Source organism: Thunnus albacares, chromosome 3 (assembly GCF_914725855.1).
Source record: "Thunnus albacares chromosome 3, fThuAlb1.1, whole genome shotgun sequence".
Lineage (NCBI taxonomy): Eukaryota > Metazoa > Chordata > Actinopteri > Scombriformes > Scombridae > Thunnus > Thunnus albacares.
This window is the reverse complement of record NC_058108.1, coordinates 38,027,626-38,047,180: the sequence shown is the minus strand read 5'-3', so window position 1 is coordinate 38,047,180 and position 19,555 is coordinate 38,027,626. Positions and strand designations below refer to the sequence as shown.

At 40.8% G+C, this 19,555-nt stretch overlaps 1 protein-coding gene across 5 annotated transcripts in view; it reads right to left on the bottom strand.

Annotated features, from left to right (window-relative positions):
- Window positions 1–332: 332 nt before the first annotated feature.
- Window positions 333–19,555, bottom strand: part of LOC122975534 (CSC1-like protein 2) — a 38,120-nt gene continuing 18,897 nt past the window's right edge. For 3 of the 5 annotated variants that reach the window (XM_044344056.1, XM_044344019.1, XM_044344047.1), the window contains 17 exons: window positions 16,353–16,404; window positions 15,992–16,100; window positions 14,827–14,897; window positions 14,323–14,403; window positions 13,115–13,238; window positions 11,644–11,777; window positions 11,136–11,273; window positions 10,888–11,041; window positions 10,035–10,141; window positions 9,605–9,691; window positions 9,446–9,511; window positions 8,759–8,921; window positions 8,448–8,553; window positions 6,374–6,541; window positions 5,825–5,940; window positions 5,576–5,659; window positions 333–4,114 (listed from right to left, as the gene is read on the bottom strand). In XM_044344056.1, the coding sequence (XP_044199991.1) occupies window positions 3,917–4,114; window positions 5,576–5,659; window positions 5,825–5,940; window positions 6,374–6,541; window positions 8,448–8,553; window positions 8,759–8,921; window positions 9,446–9,511; window positions 9,605–9,691; window positions 10,035–10,141; window positions 10,888–11,041; window positions 11,136–11,273; window positions 11,644–11,777; window positions 13,115–13,238; window positions 14,323–14,403; window positions 14,827–14,897; window positions 15,992–16,100; window positions 16,353–16,404 (1,958 nt within the window). In that variant the 3' untranslated portion in view covers window positions 333–3,916. The remainder of the gene's footprint in view (window positions 4,115–5,575; window positions 5,660–5,824; window positions 5,941–6,373; window positions 6,542–8,447; window positions 8,554–8,758; window positions 8,922–9,445; window positions 9,512–9,604; window positions 9,692–10,034; window positions 10,142–10,887; window positions 11,042–11,135; window positions 11,274–11,643; window positions 11,778–13,114; window positions 13,239–14,322; window positions 14,404–14,826; window positions 14,898–15,991; window positions 16,101–16,352; window positions 16,405–19,555) is intronic. The other 2 variants (XM_044344038.1, XM_044344028.1) reach the window with 2 other exon arrangements.

Genomic DNA, 19,555 nt, shown 5'->3' with positions numbered 1-19,555 from the left:
AACATTAGCATTATCCTTAGCATTAATGTTAGCATTAATGCTAACATGAGCATTATCTGAGAAAAAAACTGAGAAAGTCAAACCAGAAACGGGTAAAAGACGTCATTTTGAATGAAAATCACATTTCTTTGCACGTCACATTTTGATCTCTTTTCCATATTTTGTAATAATAGTTTTGGATGATCACTAATACTACACTAACTAGCTTATTACTGTACTGTAACTGCACTCTAATAGTATTTCTGATCCATTATTATTTTTCCCATTTGTATCTATTTTATCAAGTTTGCTTTATCACATTTGATTTGAATTTTAGTGTTTTTACATGTTGCTCTGACTTCTTTTGCTTCCTGGTGTACCAGCTTCAAATATTGTTTAGGAATGAAACTACATATTTGTAAGATGTTTTTCAACATTTCCGTCTTGCGGTAGGATCTGACAACAGTCAGACCAGCGTTTCTCCACATGATTTAAGTCCTAGCAGTGAAATAAAATCATTTATTTTACAGTTCCATCATTTTCTAGGAAGTTTCCTGAAAAGAACTCTTCAATCCTGATTAGAGCCCTAATTAGACTGGAAAAAAGAAAGCAAGTTTAAAGACTTGTTGCAGTTGTTCATTAAATCAAACCATGTTTTTGATGCCATTTCTGCTCTGTTTTTTTTTTTTTGTGAATGCATTCAGTAATTATCTGTCTATTGCAGTTTTCATTGTTAGTGGCGGAGTCTGCCGTTCAGGGACTGACAGGATACGATGCAACGCATTTCCTCACTGTTTACTGATCACTCTCCTACAGCTGTATCACAGCTGGATTAGCTTATTGCTAATGCTAACACAACATTTCCTGCTGCTGCTGCTGCGTTAGCGCGTTAATGCATCTACAAAACATTTTGTGAGTTTGTTTGGCTGCTCTGTAAACAGAAACACCTGCTGTTGGATTTCTGACAAAGTAACTGATCAATCAGTATTTACTGTAGTGTTAAACTGCACCTGATGTCACCATGGTAACCACAGGTGTTCCCCAATCAGCAAGGAATGAAATCTAATCTGTGGAGACTTTATAGGGGGGTTGTTGGGAGGACGTCCAGTCACGACCTCCACGCCTACTCGTGGTTTCTTCCATCTCCAAAAACAAAAACTGTCCCTGTGCAGCGTCCAAACTGTCGGGTTGAGAGCTGCTGAGCTGAACCTGCGGCCTCAGATCCACCGTGAGCTCTTCTTCTGTTTCAGTTTCATGTGCATACAATCACGGCCGGAGCGTCCGACAGCAGACGCCCTGCTGGAAGTGAAGAGGAAAAAACAAAAACATCTGGACACAAACGCTGCAGGTTCTCCGGCGTGCAGCCACCAGAGACGTCCTGATGACTGCAGCTTTCATAGTCCAGCTCTGTGCCCACCCACACACACACACTCACACACACACACACACACACACACTCACACACTCACACACACACACACACACACACACACACACACACACACACTGCAGAACATGTCCAAATAAAACGAGCAACAAAAACTGATGTAAACATTATTTTAGGAAAACAAACAACACCTGAGACTATTTCGTCACGTCGCTGTTCTGTAACAGTTTGTCTGAAAGTGTTCCCTCGCTTCCCGATGCTGCCCGCTGGGTCGGCCTCCTGTTCCTGTTGCCATGGCAGCAAATAAAGGTGGGGGAGGCGGAACGTGCTGAACATCATACTTGTGTTTTAACTACATGTGTCATAGCCTCTTGTCTACATGTGCAAAGTGTCACACATCATATATTTGTTTACTTTGTACACTGGAGGATTAGTCCGTCCACTAGGGGGGCAGATAAGAGCCAGAATGTGTTACGCAAATGTAACTTTAGGAGGTTACGTTGAATTTCTGCATAACTTCAGAAATACTCAAAATTATCTTCAGTGAATATTCATTTAGTAGCTTTTCAAAATCTAGTGGGTGGACCTTTAAATTAAAGCAGCGCTCCGTTAATGTTTGTTCCATAAAGAAGAAAAATTAAAGGAGAAAGGAAAGATTGACAGGTGTAGCAACAGTAATGAAGGGGGCGGGGCTTAGTGAACTGTTCATGCCCACAGGTAACGCTCTGAGGGGAACGCAGGCTCATCACAAGTGAGCGTGTAGTTAAAAAGCAAGTATATAAAAAAAGCGCATTTTTGTTCTCGCACTTCAACCTCAAGACACAGAAAAATACCAGATTCTGATTGATTGGCAGGTGTCCGTTAATTAATTGCATAATGGGGGACACTTCAAACTTTTCACAGAAACTAAAACTAAAAAGAAAACCAATCTGCAAACTGATGGAAACATTACTGCAACAGTAAAAACGGGGGTTTGTTGATGTTAGATGAGGATGTGAAACTTGATTCATTTTCATTCTAAATTCAGACATTTTGTCCTAAAAGTGAAGGAAAACATTTCATTGAACTAATTCTACAGTAGACAGACGACCGGTTTGAGGAGCACTGGAACCTGTTAGCCAAATGTTGCAGTGTTTTTGGTTACCTGGTGACGTTATTATTTTTTTTTAAACCCTTCATGATGCAGGTTGGTGTACAATAAGCTACTGGACACACACACACACAGAGACAATGCACACTTCAAAAACACACACACACACAAACAGAAAACATTTTCCCTTGAGAGTGCTGACAGCTTCAGGCGTTGAAGGTAGACCGTCCGGACGAAAAGCGCTGCTCTTCTGCGTCTACCCGAGCTCAAACTACTCTACTGCTGCTGCTGGAAGTGTCCGAGCGTCTTCACAAAGTTTTCTCCCCCCGTCGATGAAAAGAGTTTTGATTGCTAAACCTACACAGACACAAACATCCCCGTTCCCTTTAAGTCAGGTGTACGTACTCATGATTTAAGGTAGTTCAGGTGAAATCAAAAAACGAGAAAAGAAAGCATCCTCGTGTCGAGTCCGGTGTGTGTTTTTTCGGCCGTCGAGGAGCGGTCCAAAACCGAAGTGACGGGAGACCCTCATCTGGCAGGTGGGAGGACGTGCTGCCGAGATCGGGCTGGATTTCATTGGTCACTACAGTTCTGTTATGAATTACATCATCCGAAGGTGGCGACGTTAATCCAGACAGCACTTTAACAACATGCAGCGAAAGCTCGGCTTGTTAAAAAAAAAAACCCCCAAAACTTCAGGTGATGTGTTGAACATACCGGCGAAAGCCTGATCCACGACTAACGGTTTCCACAACGATAAGAGGAAAAAAGCAGAACAGGGGAAGGAGACTGCGATGCGTCTGCGTAAGCGAGGCTTCTATCACTACGAGAGCTGGCGGTTGGCAAGTTCATGTTGCTCCGATTTTCCGGAGAAAAGCGGCGGCGACGACGGCGACGGGGGGGGATTTGTTTGGAGCTGTTGGCGTCCACCAGGCCGAAGGAAAAGACAGCGTCAGCATCGGCTTTGACCCCTCGACAGGGCGAGTCCCGGCGACCTGCGGTGGGATCAGGAGTCAAGACACGAGTGCGAACGAACGTAGACGAAAATCCCGCCCAGGCACGAATTTTTAAACCCCGCCCCCCCACCCCGAGAAAATAAAAACAAAAAGAAAAACTTTTGGCTTTGTGGTTATGTACACTGACTTCCTGCGGAGACAGTTTGATGTCCATCAAGTTTCCACAGACGTGCAGGACTGGGTGTTGGCGACCCGGCGCCGGGGTCAAAGGTCAGGGTCAAGTCTTCGAGCTGGGAGGGGCGGAGCTAACCATGTCAGTCTATTTGAATATATATATATATGTATGTGTGTGTGTGTGTGTGTGTGTGTGTGTGTGTGTGTGTATGTATGTATGTGTGTAGTGATTCTCCAGTTAGCTTTATTTTCTAACTGTTGTGTGGGTATGGACCCTCAACTCCATATCCATACAACAGCTCCGCCCCTTCCCTCTAGCTCCGCCCCCAGCTACTGGTGGACCTCGTTGGCGATCAGACTGTCCTCCCCTGACTGGAAATCCGCCTCGTTGATGCTGTTCCCTCCGTTCAGCATCTCTTCGTCCTGGGACGACCCCCGGTCCTCCTCGCCGCTGCCACCGCCCGGCTCGTCCGAGTTTGGGTCCTGGAGCACCTGAGCGATGTACATCTGCTGCTGCTGCTGCTGCTGCTGGACGACACAAGACCACAACCAGGTTAACCAGCAGAGCGAGACAAAACCCTGACGGGACCGTTACATTTAGCATCTTCACTGGCGCCGCAGAGCTAAAATATACCAAACGTACAAAATGTCGGCATCAAATGTTTCAGATTCATAATCTTGCCGACTTATTCTTTGATCAGATAGTTCTTGATTTGAATCATCAGTTTGACAGTTTTAAACTTCAGATCTTGAACGTCTTCTTGCATTCAGACATTTAACAATCATTTAAAGTATCAAAAGTATCTACGGATCCCCGAAGTCCTGAGAGGTCTGCGCTGATTATATGTGCACACATGGTTATCTTATGTGCACAATATTAATTGTGCACATAAGTAACTGATGTTAGCTACACATCATTTGTAATTGTAATTTGCTGTTGCTGTTTATTTCAAGCGGCTGTAATATGAAGCCAAAAACTGCAGTTCCTTGAACGACCACTTGAGGCCCCAAAAGCGAGTCAATCCCCATAGACCCCCATGTTAAAATGTCCAACTTTACAGCAGAAATAAACATGTTTACAGTCTGGTACAAACAACGGTTTTGGTCTCTGTAGCTAATTTCCTCTTTCATGACAACTGTACAGGGGGTGAATTTTTTTTATAACTCACCTGTTTAAGTTTTATTAAACCGTAAAGTTCTGCATAATGAAGGACATGGCTGCTTTGAGTGACAGGTCCGCCAGCCGCTAGGTGGCTTGTTTCAGCCATTCGGCCCCGCCTCTTTGCCCATTTTTGATTGGCTGGGAGTTAGGCAGCGTCACGCGTTGCCAAGATGGCGATGGCCGGAGCGGCTCGCTTTGAGCTTCAAAACTGCTCTTCAGAAACCAACGAGCGACGTCACGGTAACTACGTCCATATTTTTATACAGTCTGTGGTTTATTTACTGGTGATTAAACCTTTTAGAAGAAGCAGAACTTTATTGACACACTACGAGCAGCCGCAGTGCAGCACCTGAGGACCAATTCCAGTTCTTTTAGCCGGTACCTCAGTCAGGGGCACTGACAGGAGTATTAACCCTTAACATACATGTCTTTTGACGGTGGAAACCCACGCAAACACGGAGAGAACATGCCAACTCCGCACTCCACTCCACGGTCGGGGTTCAAACCCAGGACCTTCTTGCTGTGAGGCGACAGTGACAACCACTGAGCCATTGTGTTGCTTAGTAAGCTAACGTTCGCTCGATGTCCTTTAGTCTCCATCTGATGATGAAGACTGTGATGCTAGTTTGTCAGTTGGCTACTAAACTTTGTCATCAAGCACACAAACTCAAACTCTAAAGTTAGCTTGTTAATAAACTAAAAACACACAAGAACTGAAACTCAAGAACTAAAGCTAGTTTGTAAGCTAATAATTTTAAGAACCAGAGCTAGTTAACAAGCTAACGTTTAACATGTCTGAGCTGTAACACGTCGTCTGATCTGCTCACCTGAGACTTGGTGGTCGGGGAGGACGAGGTGCGAGCTGGACGTCCGTTCTCAACAGCGTCCACATCCGTCTCCTTGGTGTCGATCTGAGACACACAATGAGTCGGTGTAGTTAACAGTCACATTCGTGTTTCATACACGTTTTAGCTCAATAACTTCTGAACCTTTAGACTTTTTGATTCCTGCCGATTGCTTCAAAAATCATTCTGAGGTGTAAAAATGCTCCACAGAATAAAAAAAAGTTCCTGTACCTTGTAGTTGTGAGCGCTGAGGTACTTGAAGTGACCGAAGCAGACGTGAGAAAGACAGACCACAATGGTGACGATCAGCACCACCAGAGTGAACATGGAGGTCGGCGTCTCAAAACCTGACAGGAATTTGGTGGTTAGCAGTTAGCATATGTTAGCATTCAACAACTTACTACATCCTGTCACTCACACAATCGTATGGCTCTTACTGACTGGAGATCAGATTATTGTCTGTCAACAAACAAACATTTAATTTGACTCTGATGATTCGATGATGAGAGTTTGGGATTTCCTACAGTATCAGAAGTTTTGACTGGTTCTGTATCTGATCTGAACCCGTCTGGACTGAATCGATTTAGACTCGTTTCAACCAACTCAGGATGTGACTTTACTGACTACTTGGACCATGTATGAACTGGTCTAAACTGACTAGATTAACACTTGGTTTGCAGCAATCTTGACCGACTTGAGACTTGGTTTGGACTTGATAATCGATATTGATCGAGTTGTAAAGGCTGTTTAGTGTTTCGTCCAGCAGGGGGCGGGGCTTACCTGTGCGTACAGTGGAGAAGAAAAGCAGCCAGAAGAGGCAGAGGATGGGCGCGGCTACCACCTGGGTGACTGCTCCGGAGTGGATCTTCTTGTCCAGTTTGGAGGGCAGGTAGGCATAGTACATGTTGTACCTGTCCACCAGGTGTTTCAGCAGCATGTACATCAGACCTGCAGAGGGACAGGTGAGCTGGTGAGGCAGGACGTCACACACCGCTGAACATATCTGATCATCAACGACTAGATCTGACCAGACTTCAGACTGACCGACTCAACCACATTAATAGACAAATTACTGCAGACTTGATTTGTTTTAGCTGACTTGACCTGGTTTGTCTTGGTGGACTTGATTTGGACGTGTCACTGCTGATTTAAGACTTAATCTAGACTCTTCTGGACAGATTAAAGGATTCGACCTGGACTTGTCTGAGCTGACTTCAGACTTGACTTTGACTTTCCCTAAAAGTCTTAAAAACAACTCTGGGCACTAGTATTGACATGTATGCACTGATACTGCACTGTTGATGTAGTACTAGTACTAACACTGTAGTACAGATACTGTTACTGTAATACAGATACTGTTACTGTAGAACAGATACTGTTACTGTAGAACAGATACTGTTGCTGTAGTACAGATACTGTTACTGTAGAACAGATACTGTTGCTGTAGTACAGATACTGTTACTGTAGTACAGATACTGTTACTGTAGTACAGACATTGTTACTGTAGAACAGATACTGTTACTGTAGTACAGATACTGTTACTGTAGTACAGATACTGTTACTGTAGTACAGACATTGTTACTGTAGAACAGATACTGTTACTGTAGTACAGATACTGTTACTGTAGTACAGATACTGTTACTGTAGTACAGACATTGTTACTGTAGAACAGATACTGTTACTGTAGTACAGATACTGTTACTGTAGTACAGATACTGTTGCTGTAGTACAGATACTGTTACTGTAGTACAGACATTGTTACTGTAGAACAGATACTGTTACTGTAGTACAGATACTGTTACTGTAGTACAGATACTGTTGCTGTAGTACAGATACTGTTACTGTAGTACAGACATTGTTACTGTAGAACAGATACTGTTACTGTAGTACAGATACTGTTACTGTAGTACAGATACTGTTACTGTAGAACAGATACTGTTGCTGTAGTACAGATACTGTTACTGTAGTACAGACATTGTTACTGTAGAACAGATACTGTTACTGTAGTACAGATACTGTTACTGTAGTACAGATACTGTTACTGTAGTACAGATATTGTTACTGTAGTAGACATTGTTACTGTAGTACAGACATTGTTACTGTAGTACAGATACTGTTGCTGTAGTACAGATATTGTTACTGTAGTACAAATACTGTTACTGTGGTACAGATACTGTTACTGTAGTACAGTTACTGTTACTGTAGAACAGATACTGTTACTGTAGTACAGATACTGTTACTGTAGAACAGATATTGTTACTGTAGTACAGATATTGTTACTGTAATATGGATATTGTTACTGTAGTACAGATATTGTTACTGTAGTACAGATATTGTTACTGTAGTACAGATATTGTTACTGTCATATGGATATTGTTACTGTAGTAGACATTGTTACTGTAGTACAGACATTGTTACTGTAATATGGATATTGTTACTGTAGTAGACATTGTTACTGTAGTACAGACATTGTTACTGTAGTACAGATATTGTTACTGTAGTACAGATATTGTTACTGTCATATGGATATTGTTACTGTAGTAGACATTGTTACTGTAGTACAGACATTGTTACTGTAATATGGATATTGTTACTGTAGTACAGATATTGTTACTGTAATATGGATATTGTTACTGTAGTAGACATTGTTACTGTAGTACAGATATTGTTGCTGTAGTACTAATACTGTTACTGTAGTACAGATATTGTTACCGTAGTACAGATATTGTTACTGTAGTACAGATATTGTTACTGTAGCGCAGATATTGTTACTGTAGCGCAGATATTGTTACTGTAGTGCAGATACTGTAGTACTTTAGAGGCAGTATGACATGTAGTTGTTGTTGAGACTGACCGAAGGGGACGATGATGGGACAGGTGATGCTGTAGGCCATGACCACCGTGAAGACGTTCATCATCCAGGCGTACGCTGCTCCAAACTGGAACTCGTAGGCCTGATGCTGGAGGGACGACACATCATGTTAAACGCTGACAGCACTCAGCAGCGCCCCCTGAGGCTGTAATGTTTATCACACACCAGAAAACTGGACAAACATCTGTGCTCAGGTGTCGCTACAGAATTAATGATGGACTCAGTGTTCTCTGTTATTTATTATTGTCTTGTCATATTATTACAAACTGATCTCGGTCAGCGTCTGTCCTCACCCTCTTGACGTTGCGGCGGTCGGCGGCGGAACGAGCTAGACACAGCCGGATCATGTACATGAGCAGACCAGGGATCCGCAGCAGGTCCATGGCGTTCCCGATGAATGCTGAGGCGATGACGTAGTTGACGAAGAACGCTCCGTTATCCGGCAGGAAGACGCACCTGAAGGGGATGCAGCACCGTTGTTACAGCAGTGCATACTACTGACTGATCGATCGAGCTTTATTGATAACTTATGGATGCCTGCAGGGAAACTGGGCTGTTTGAGAAAATTACTGCATAAACAAAAATTATGGAAGCTTAGGAGAGCCAATATTAAAATTGAATACTTAAAGAATATATATGTTAATTTGGAATTCTATAATTGGAATTCCAAATTAATTGTTATGTTAAAAAGATGCATGACTACAACCAAAGTGAAAATTACATTAAAAACATCACTGATTAAGGTCATATTACTCCAAACACTTTGATGTTAATGAAACTGAACATTCTTTTTCAATTTTTTATTTAAAAATTGAATTTTTTTGTTTTTTAAATGCAACTGCAAACTTTCCAATGTTCGCAGTAATCATGCCTTTCCAGACATGACAATGAAAAAATGTATTGTATATCAAATTTCAATTTTTTATCATGCATCATGTGCACACAAAAGGAGATGGGAGAAATTTTGAAAGATGACTCACTCAAATCTGACTTTAGCGTCGGCCAGGAACTTCTTATCAAAGAGCCAGCGGAAGAAAACATCCAAACTGCAAAAAACACAAGACAGACATTTCAGTGAGGACGGCAGAGGTCAAAAGGTCACTCAGGGACGGCTTCTTACAGAAAACAGTTTTTATTACCTGCTGAGTCCGAGTGAAGGAAGCAGCAGAACCATGAAGATCAGGAAGGTGTAACATTTGTGCATCGTGGTCCTGTTTTCTCCGGACCTGCAGACAGCAGAGAAAATCAGCTGACTTTAGAGACGTCTCAACTTTTTAAACTGTTGACTTGGATTCTCAACTTTCAACTGACTCTAAAGTAACTTGAGACTTGATTTGGACTCTACAGTTTTTGATAATTGACTCAGACTTGTCTCAGGTTACTCTCAAACTGATCTGAACTCGTTTCAACCTGCCTCGATTGAGTTGAGATTTGACTTTCCACAAAAATCTTGATAGGAGTATTGATGCTGTGCTGTAGGATTAATGTTGTATTGAGGCACTGATGCTTTGCTGTAGTGCTGTGATGCTGAGGAAGAGGAGGGTCAGGAAGAAGAAGCAGCAGTGTTACCTGGTCCAGTGGGCCTCGAAGAAAGCAGAGTAGTAGACGATGGTGGGCAGCAAAGCAGAGAAGGCCCAAAGCAGCAGAGTGGGGAAGAACTGAGTGACGATGGGATTCTGTTCACCACAAACAAACAAACAAACAAACAAACAAACAGACAGACAGTCAGTCAAGAGTCAGAGCAGAAGGGTCACAGTGATGTCATGGCAGCCACAGTAGAAAACAGATCACATGATGTCCTGAGACTCAAAAACACTTTCCACCATAAACACGGGTGTCTGCTGCCCGATGGTTCGGGTGTCTGCTGCCCGACGGTTCGGGTGTCTGCTGCCCGATGGTTCGGGTGTCTGCCGCCCGACGGTTCGGGTGTCTGCTGCCCGATGGTTCGGGTGTCTGCTGCCCGATGGTTCGGGTGTCTGCTGCCCGACGGTTCGGGTGTCTGCCGCCTGACGGTTCGGGTGTCTGCTGCCCGACGGTTCGGGTGTCTCACAAACATTGAAATGGTGGTGCAAAATCAATTTAATCCAAATTTGACTTAAAGACTAAAATTCTTTGTATCAACTTCAACTTTGGTGAACTTTGACACACAAACTTGCACCATTGGCCAATAGCAAGCCATCCTGACCGAGCTGACCTTTGAGAACAGAAGAGTCCAAAATGGAGGACGCTATCGTAGCTTATTAGCTGTGTTGCCTGAAAAGGACCTAAAACTTAAAAACTATGAAAGGTACGAAAAACTTTACCAATATTAAGAAGTATAAAAGGCGGAGACCCGTTTAAAATTTGACTGAGTGTGAAGAGTTTTAAGGTCCGAAGGTTTATCTTTGCTGCTGAGTGACTCAGACTGGTCGTGGTTTCTTACGTTGAGATACTCCACCGGCTTGGTGACGTTGAACTTGTCCATGGTGGAGATGATGATGGCCGGCGTGGTGAGGAAGAAGAGCAGGATGAAGAGGATGCAGTTGATGATGAAGCATCGGATCCACCAGGAGATCCCGCCCAGTGACAGGTGCTCCCTGCAAGACAAACCACGACACATCAGCGGCTCTGAATGGGTTCGTTTGTTTGGTGTTTGGGAGGTTTTTGGGCGGGTGGAGTTTGTGGACGTACCAGCGGACGTTCAGCGGGTCGGGCGCGTACGAAACACTCCAGTTGTGAACGTGGAGAACCTCACTGAACTGCGAGGAGCGCGGCTCCTGACGACACAGACAACCCTGCACCTGACAGGCATTAAAGTCCTTCAAAATACTGTGAAACAGAGGGGGCGGGGCCAGAGAGAGAGGGGGCGGGGCCAGAGAGGGGGCGGGGCCAGGAAGAGGGGGCGGGATCAGAGAAAAGGAAACATTTGAAACAAAACCAGAAAACAAAAACTTTGACAGAATGACAAACAAGTAGACGACTGAAGCAACTGACGATTGCTAAGCCCCGCCCCCCTTAGTTACTGTTGCTAACCTGTCATTTTCCCCTTTTCACACAGCACATAAACAGCTTACAGTGACTTTATCATCAAAATTCAGAGTGAGTTAGCGATCTTTTCTGTTAACAGGCTATCAGTAGGAGAACTCAGAGGAGGTGGAGTCAGACAGGAAGCAGAGTCACAGATATGGGCGTGGCTTACATGGCGGTCATGGCCTCGTTCTGGAAGGTGACGAAGGCCATGCCCAGTGGTTTGGTGTGGACCTTCTCCTTCTCCTTCCGGTACTCCTCCTTCAGCTTGGCCTCCCGCTTGGTGTAGTAGCTCACCGCCTCCTCCTGCAGGACAAACACAGGGCTGCTGAATCACTGCTAACATGCTAACATGCTAACACGCAAACCCCCCCCCACATCCAGTCAGACCAGAGCTCCGTTCTTTAAATGTGGCTAAACTGATCCAGGCTAAACTGATCCAGGCTAAACTGATCCAGGCTAAACTGATCCAGGCTAAACTGATCCAGGCTAAACTGATCCAGGCTAAACTGATCCAGCTAACTTGGCTCTTTAAAAGTAGTTTTTTTTATTTGTTAATCTTGGATGAAGTTGACTCGAACTACAGTGTTGAAAGTTTGATCAGCACACGTATGAAGAGATTAAATAAAATGAAATTAAACCTCACAGTTCACCTATAATATTTAATATATTTAAATCCAGTAAACACAGTTTGTACTTATGATGCAAGTATGTCTCATATATTTTAGTGCTCAAATGATAAATTCTTACCATAACATCAGAATTTAAATGCCATAAAAACATTTAGCTGAGGTTTTTTTTAAGTGTAACTATCTGATTTAACACTTTTATCCAAAGCGTGAGAATTAAAACAACACAAGCAGTTTTTATTGTATTTATTTGTCTATTAAAATGACTCTCAAACTGTGAATTAACTGAACTTTTCACAGGTTTTGGGTTGAAAGACTTGTTGCTACGACAACAGCTGCAGAGACTCTGTTTGTCGTCGTGAGGTGACGACCTGCTGGTGAATGTCTGAAGCTGATTTCACAGGATTTTAATCAATACATGTTATTACGTCACTCTGGGACCAAAGTCATGAGCCAGACGTGTTTCATCACCTGCAGATAAAAGCAAGATTTACTAAATGAAATCTAAATATCCAACTTCAGGTTTATTAAATTGGACAGATTGGACTATTTTTGTTTTCTGTGTTGTGATTTGATTTTAATTATTTCTTATGTCATAATGAAAAACAATAAATTCAGTTAATAAAGACAAAAAGCTAATTAATCGTCTTTGTAACAGATGTTTTTCATGTAATTATGACACGTGTTGTATCGCATCGTCTCTCGTTGTTTGGTTTGGTTTTTTTGGTTTTGGCGTTTTAAACCTTCCGTACTTTTTTCGCCCTCTGAACCACAAATGCGTGTTGCATTTAGGTGTTGGTGGAAAACTCGGACATCTGACCTTTCAGTGCATTTATTTGGAGCTTCTCCGAAACGCTCAGCAACCGACTAAATTCCTCCTCGTTGTGGTTAAAATAAAAATAAAAACGTGTGTAATTGTTTGTTTGTTTTTCTGTGTTGGCAGATAAACAGCGGTCTGAATTTGTCGGCACGGAGACGACCTCGGTGTCACGTGATGCGTGTGTGAAGCGTCACCTCCTCGCAGCCCGTGATGGCGCAGCAGCACAGGTGTCCGCAGGGTTTGGGGTTGATCATGGTGGGAACGTGTTCCTTCGCCATCAGGTCAGTGAAGAACTTCTTACTGCGCTCCGTCTTCTTCCTGCCGAACGCAAAACAACACAACAACCATCATCTTCATCAATCCGTCGATCTGCAGAAGAGTTTCTAGATTCATTTTGTCTATAAAATGTCAGAAAATAGTGAAAAATCTGTTAGAATCTCTTCAGTTGTTTTGTTTGACCAACAAACCCAAAAATATTCAGTTTACTGTCACAGAAGACAAAGAAAACCATTAAATGTCAAAGAAAATGGTTTTAAAACACTGCTGTTGGTTTATGAAGCATCCAGACTCTCATCAGGTCTGGATCGGGTCTGGATCGAGTCTGGATCGAGTCTGCTGCGGCTCTCAGTTCATTAAATCACAGCTGAAGACTTTTCTGTTTGCCTTTTATTATATAATTATTCTGTAACTCTCCTCTTTTACGTCTTTATTCTATTTTAGCTTATTTTAATTTTCTTTTTAATTGTAATTATTAATTATTATTATTAGTAATTTTATTGCTGTTACAGTTTGTGTTTCCTTGTTGAAATGTTCTGTATTAATAAACTTTTACTAAATCTTCACATTTCAGGATTTGGAAACATTTTTAAAGTTAATCAAAGATTAAATCGGTTATCAAAATAATTTTCTGTCGATCGACTAATCTTTGCAGCTCTGGTATTGATCACAAAGAGAAACGACTCATTGATCATCTTTTTGTTTTTAATGCTATAACCTGTATGTTTCCTGTACTGTTGTTTTAATTTGATTAATATTTGCTTATTGATCCTCAGTTAGTGATACTTTACTTTTATCTTTGCTTTGATCCTGTGATATTCTCCATGTATTTACAATAAAAACAATACGACAGGCTTCTTATACTACGTAAATATGCAAACTGAAGTTATGCTGCAGTTGTCTCGTTGTATTTTATTTTATCTTATGTTGTTAAAACTGTTTTATTTTATTCTATTGTGGGGAAACATTAAGAGTTAAAGGCTTGTATCAGTTGGGTGGTAAAAATATTTTAAAAAATCCTTCAAAAACATGTGATTTTAACTTTAAACTTGTTTTTAACGTCTCCAGCAGCGGTAACACAGAGCTGCAGCGTGTCCCAGCATGCACTGGGCTCCGACTCGCTCACCTCTCCGCGTTCAGAGACATCAGTTTGGCCACGTTGTAGCAGATACGAGCCTCCAGCACGGTGCAGTTCTCGTACGCCTGCCTGCGACAGCAAACAACAAACAATAAATCTGACTAATAAAAACACATATTTCAGTTCATTTCCTGTCTTCATATCGGTGTCACTATGAAACTGAATCACTTAATTATTTTACTTTAACTTTCCAATCCATTAATTATTAAATTAAGGTATCTTTAATGGGATTTTAAGGAGATAATTGATGGATTTAATTGAATTAAAAACCCCTTAATTTTCTAATTGAGCTGAAAATTAAGTATACAGATAATTAATAGTTTTTGCCTTTTAAATATCAGTTAATTATGAGTGACACACCGATAAGCAAACATTTCTGCATTATGTCATGAAATATATTATTTTTCAGTATATTAGATTTAAAACAAACAAACTGATTATCAGGGTAAATGTTTAAAAGCAGCAGTAGAAGAAGAAGAGCTGTGAACTTACTCAAAGTGTTGTTTGATCTGACTCTCCTCAGCGTATTTAGAGATGCCGTTAATGAATAAAGTGCGTTTCACCTGCAAGACACAAAACTGGGATTGAAAACACACCAGAAGCTTTACACTGTAGACTGAATTCAACCTGCATGTTAAATAACTTCATTATTTATCCAATTATTTATTGCACCTTCATATACAGAATATAAGTCATGTTTCCTTTAAACAGTCAACATTCATTTAAGTTTTATATCTCAACTATTATTGTTCTGTAAATCATTTTAATTTGTTATTATTATTATTATTATTCTCTTACTTTTGCTCTATTTTTTTGCACTGGTCTGTTCCAACACTGATAACAGTAAATCAACTGTGAGAGACGTGTGGTGAAACCTCTGGCTGGTGGTCTGAACAGTTGTCTCACATCTCACTGTGAGACTCGTCCACCAATCAAACGCTGCGACAAAAGTCTGACTGACGTTCCGGACCAACCCACAACTACAAACCAACCAATCAGAATACGACAACGACCAGAATACATCCCTGATAAATAAATGTAATAAACTAAACCAACCAATCAGAAGCCAGCAGGAAACACTGGCGAGCTTCTGATGAGCTAAACTGATAAATATGAGCTACATGCTAACAATGATAATACTAGCATGTTGATGTTTAGCAGGTATAATGTTTATTGTGCTAGCATGTTGATGTTTAGCAGGTATAATGTTTATTATGTTAGCATGTTGATGTTTAGCAGGTATAATGTTTATTATGCTAACATGTTGATGTTTAGCAGGTATAATGTTTATTGTGTTAGCATGTTGATGTTTAGCAGGTATAATGTTTATTATGTTAGCATGCTAATGTCTGCTATCATAAGTTTAGGCAGGTATTAACAGTCTAACCAGACGATGGCACTAGACGAAAAGTCAGAGGATCAAAGTTATTACATCCCGTCCTGAGGGGAACATGAACGTGTGAAACTAATTTAATGACAGTTCGTCCAACAGTTGTTGACACATTTCAGTCTGAACCAGATCGTTGGACCGACACACCAACGTTAGCGCCCACAGCTCATCGGCTGCTAGCGCGGCTAATTGCATTTGTTCCCTAAATGGTGCCTTTGTTGACTGGTGTGTCCTGAGCTTTCTGCAGTGAACAGAGTGTTTTCCCACCAGGTCGTCCTCCTTGTAGTGCATCTTGGACGTGTGTCTCCTCATGCTGTAGACGGTCAGCAGCAGGTACATGAAGGCAAACGAAGTGTGCAGCCACAACAGATTCGTCCTGAGAAGAAAAACAGAAAATCGTTATTGATCACAGCGGCGCTGGACGGCTTTTATTTCTCGTTTCTCTGCTTGTATTATCTTTTGGTCAGATTTTATTTCATTTGCTGTTGATGCATGAAAACACTTCCTGTCTTGAACATCAACACTGATGCAGTCGGAGAGTTGCTTAACGATCAAAAAACAAACAAAACTGTAAATCTGATCAGTGATGATGATGATGATGATGATGATGATGATGATGATGACTCACCCTGACTTCAGGTTGGCTATCGTGGTGCGTCCGAAGCTGTAGGCGTTGTTTTCTGGAATAAATGAAGTCATAAATTAATAAAATCATCAGGAAACAAAACAGGTCCTGAAACTTTTTAATAACCTTTAAAACTAAAATATTCATTTAGTTTGAATATTTTTTAGCTTCAGTTTGTTCTTGACGTTGGAAACAGCAGCTGACAAAACAATCTCACCACCAGGTCCCTTTAGTAACTGTTCTTAAGCTTTTGATTGTATCACATGGTCTTCCTCAGTTGTCCTGAAACTCCATTTTTATGAGCAAACTTCTGCTTAAAAGTTAAAACTGAATATTTATTCTGAGCCAACAAGTCCTTCAAGTACATTTGCATGACAACTGGACAAACTCCTCCTGCTGATGAAGTTCCTGAGATTTGATAGAAAGCTCGAGAACGGTTACTAAATGGACCTGCAGTGCATGGAAATTGTTCGCGGAGACATTTGGCCTGTTACCCCTTCAAATCTTTCATCTATCTGATAAAATGTGACGACTGTTCAGACATTTCTACACATTCAAAAAGAAACTAAAAACACAGAAATCAGAGCCGTTAAAGTTCCTGAAACGCTTCTGTTGTTCGTTGTATTTTCTCACAGAAAGATGTCGTGAAACTTCACTTAATGAACATCACAGTTGTTCTTCGCAGCTCCGCGACACGTCATGTGAATTATGAGCTCAACTTCCAACTTATTTCCGTCAGTTAAACTGCGTCTGTGAGAGTCAGCAGCCGTCTTCACTTATTTGTCGGTATTTTAAAAGATTTTAAGTAAATAAATGATGTGAGAACACAACCTGTCACATGAAGGACACATTATATCTGGTTTGTTTAATCTGCAGTGAGCCTTCAGACCAGCCGGGCTAGCTGGAAACAGCTACAGCTGAAATATAAATAAGTATTTTTAATGAGGTTTTAAGGGGATAGTTAATGGACTGAATTAAATTAAGGTATTTTAAAATGGATTATTTGCACAGTTTAAGGGGAAAAAACAACTTAAAATGGACCAAAAACCATGAAAACCCCTTAATTTATAAAAACAGCTAAGTATAGCTAGCTAAGTATACAGCTAATTAATATGTAAATTAAAGGGAAGTCATGTTCAACTTGACATTACTTCATCTGTTAATTAACGGGTTCTCAAATGACAGGTTATGTTCATCATTTAAAAGAAAACAGAAGACACCTGTAGCTCACAAAAGCTAACTGCTAACAGCTAACAGCTAAAAGATACAAAATCAGTGGAAGAAACAACAGGAAGTAAGGCCCATAATTCCTGTGAGGTTTCACGGAGTTGGACTAGAATCAGGACACCAGTTTTATGTCATTTTATGAGGTTTTTACTGCAGCAGAAGAACTTAAATCTCTACTGAACACACAGATCTAAACTACCTGACCAGACTGGCTCCAGATTCAGATCCAGATTCTACCATCAGACACAAACACACGTCTACAGCTGTGTTACCTTCTTTAGAAGGAGGTCCAGGTGCTCCTCGGCTTAGGAAAGCATCTTTACTGATAATTCTGACTAAAATCAATCAGACAGAAGGCGACAACACTGTGAGACTCAGAGAGGAAACCTGAAGACCTGAACAAGCTGCTTTAACATCCTCACACTTCAAACATCGACTGAAGACGCTGAAAAGTCAACCGACCGAAGTTAAACAGAAACTACGAGGAACATCTGGGAGTAAAAATATCTCCTGAGTGACCAGAAGTCTTTCTGTTCTTCTCCTTCTGATGATATTGATGCTGAATTATATTCTTGAAGGTCAGCTAAGCTAACTAGCTGCCTAGCTAGTTTTAGGCTAACATGTAGTCTGAGCTTGGACTACAGTACTGGAAGAAGTATTCATATACTTTACTGCAGTAAAAGTACAGAAGCAGCGGCTCTGAATCCTCCAGCTGTTTGTTATTAAAGATCAACCTGCTGATCCACCTTCTACTCACTGTTACTGTTTACAAGCGGAAGTTAGTTTAAGTATTGCAGTAAAAGTACATAAGTATTATGAGCTTGATGTAGTTTAAGTATTGCAGTAAAAGTACATAAGTATTATGAGCTTGATGTAGTTAAAGTATTGCAGTAAAAGTACATAAGTATTATGAGCTTGATGTAGTTAAAGTATTGCAGTAAAAGTACATAAGTATTATGAGCTTGATGTAGTTAAAGTATTGCAGTAAAAGTACATAAGTATTATGAGCTTGATGTAGTTAAAGTATTGCAGTAAAAGTACATAAGTATTATGAGCTTGATGTAGTTAAAGTATTGCAGTAAAAGTAGTGGTTTGGTCCCTCTGACTGATATATTATTATATATGACATCATTAGATTATTAATAGTGAAGCATCAGTGTTAGAGCAGCATGTTACTGTTGTAGCTGCTGGAGGTGGAGCTAGTTTACACTACTTTATATACAGTTAGCTAGTTTAGTCCAGTGGTTCCCAACCTAGGGGTCGGGCCCCTCCAAGGGGTCAGCAGATAAATCTGAGGGGTGGTGAGATGATTAATGGGAGAGGAAAGAAGAAAAAACAAAGTTCTGATACACAAATCTGTTTTCAGTTTTTGGACTTTTTCTCTAATCTTTGATTTTTGCTGAAATATTGGATCATTTGAACATTTATTGAAATGAAAGCATGTGAGAAGTTTAGAGGGAAAAATCACTATTTGGTGGAGCTGTTAACAACTCATAGACATGTGAAATGTGACCCCGACTACACACTGCTTTTTGTAAGACGTCAAAAGACAAAAAGGTTGGAAACCACTGGTTTCATCTTTAACAATGTGTTGTATTTTAAAAGCTTGTTATATTATCCATTGTGTCAAATCTTCATCTGAAAAGTAACTAAAGCTGTCAAATAAATGTAGTGGAGTAGAAAGTACAATATTTCCCTCTGAAATGTAGAAAGTAGCATCACATGGAAATACTCAAGTAAAGTACAAGTACCTCAAAACTGTACTTCAGTAAATGTACTTAGTTACTTTCCGCTGCTGTTGGACAGTTAACTCACTAACTAAACTCTGTAAGTTGGTGTTTTGTTTCGTCTCAGTGAGCAGAAGCTTCTTCATGAGTTCAGTTTCGTGGACGTTAATAAAATCTTCTTGCAGGTAAATATTATTTTATATTATATTTACATAATATCAGCATGAATTAGATTTTCTTACAATAAAAACT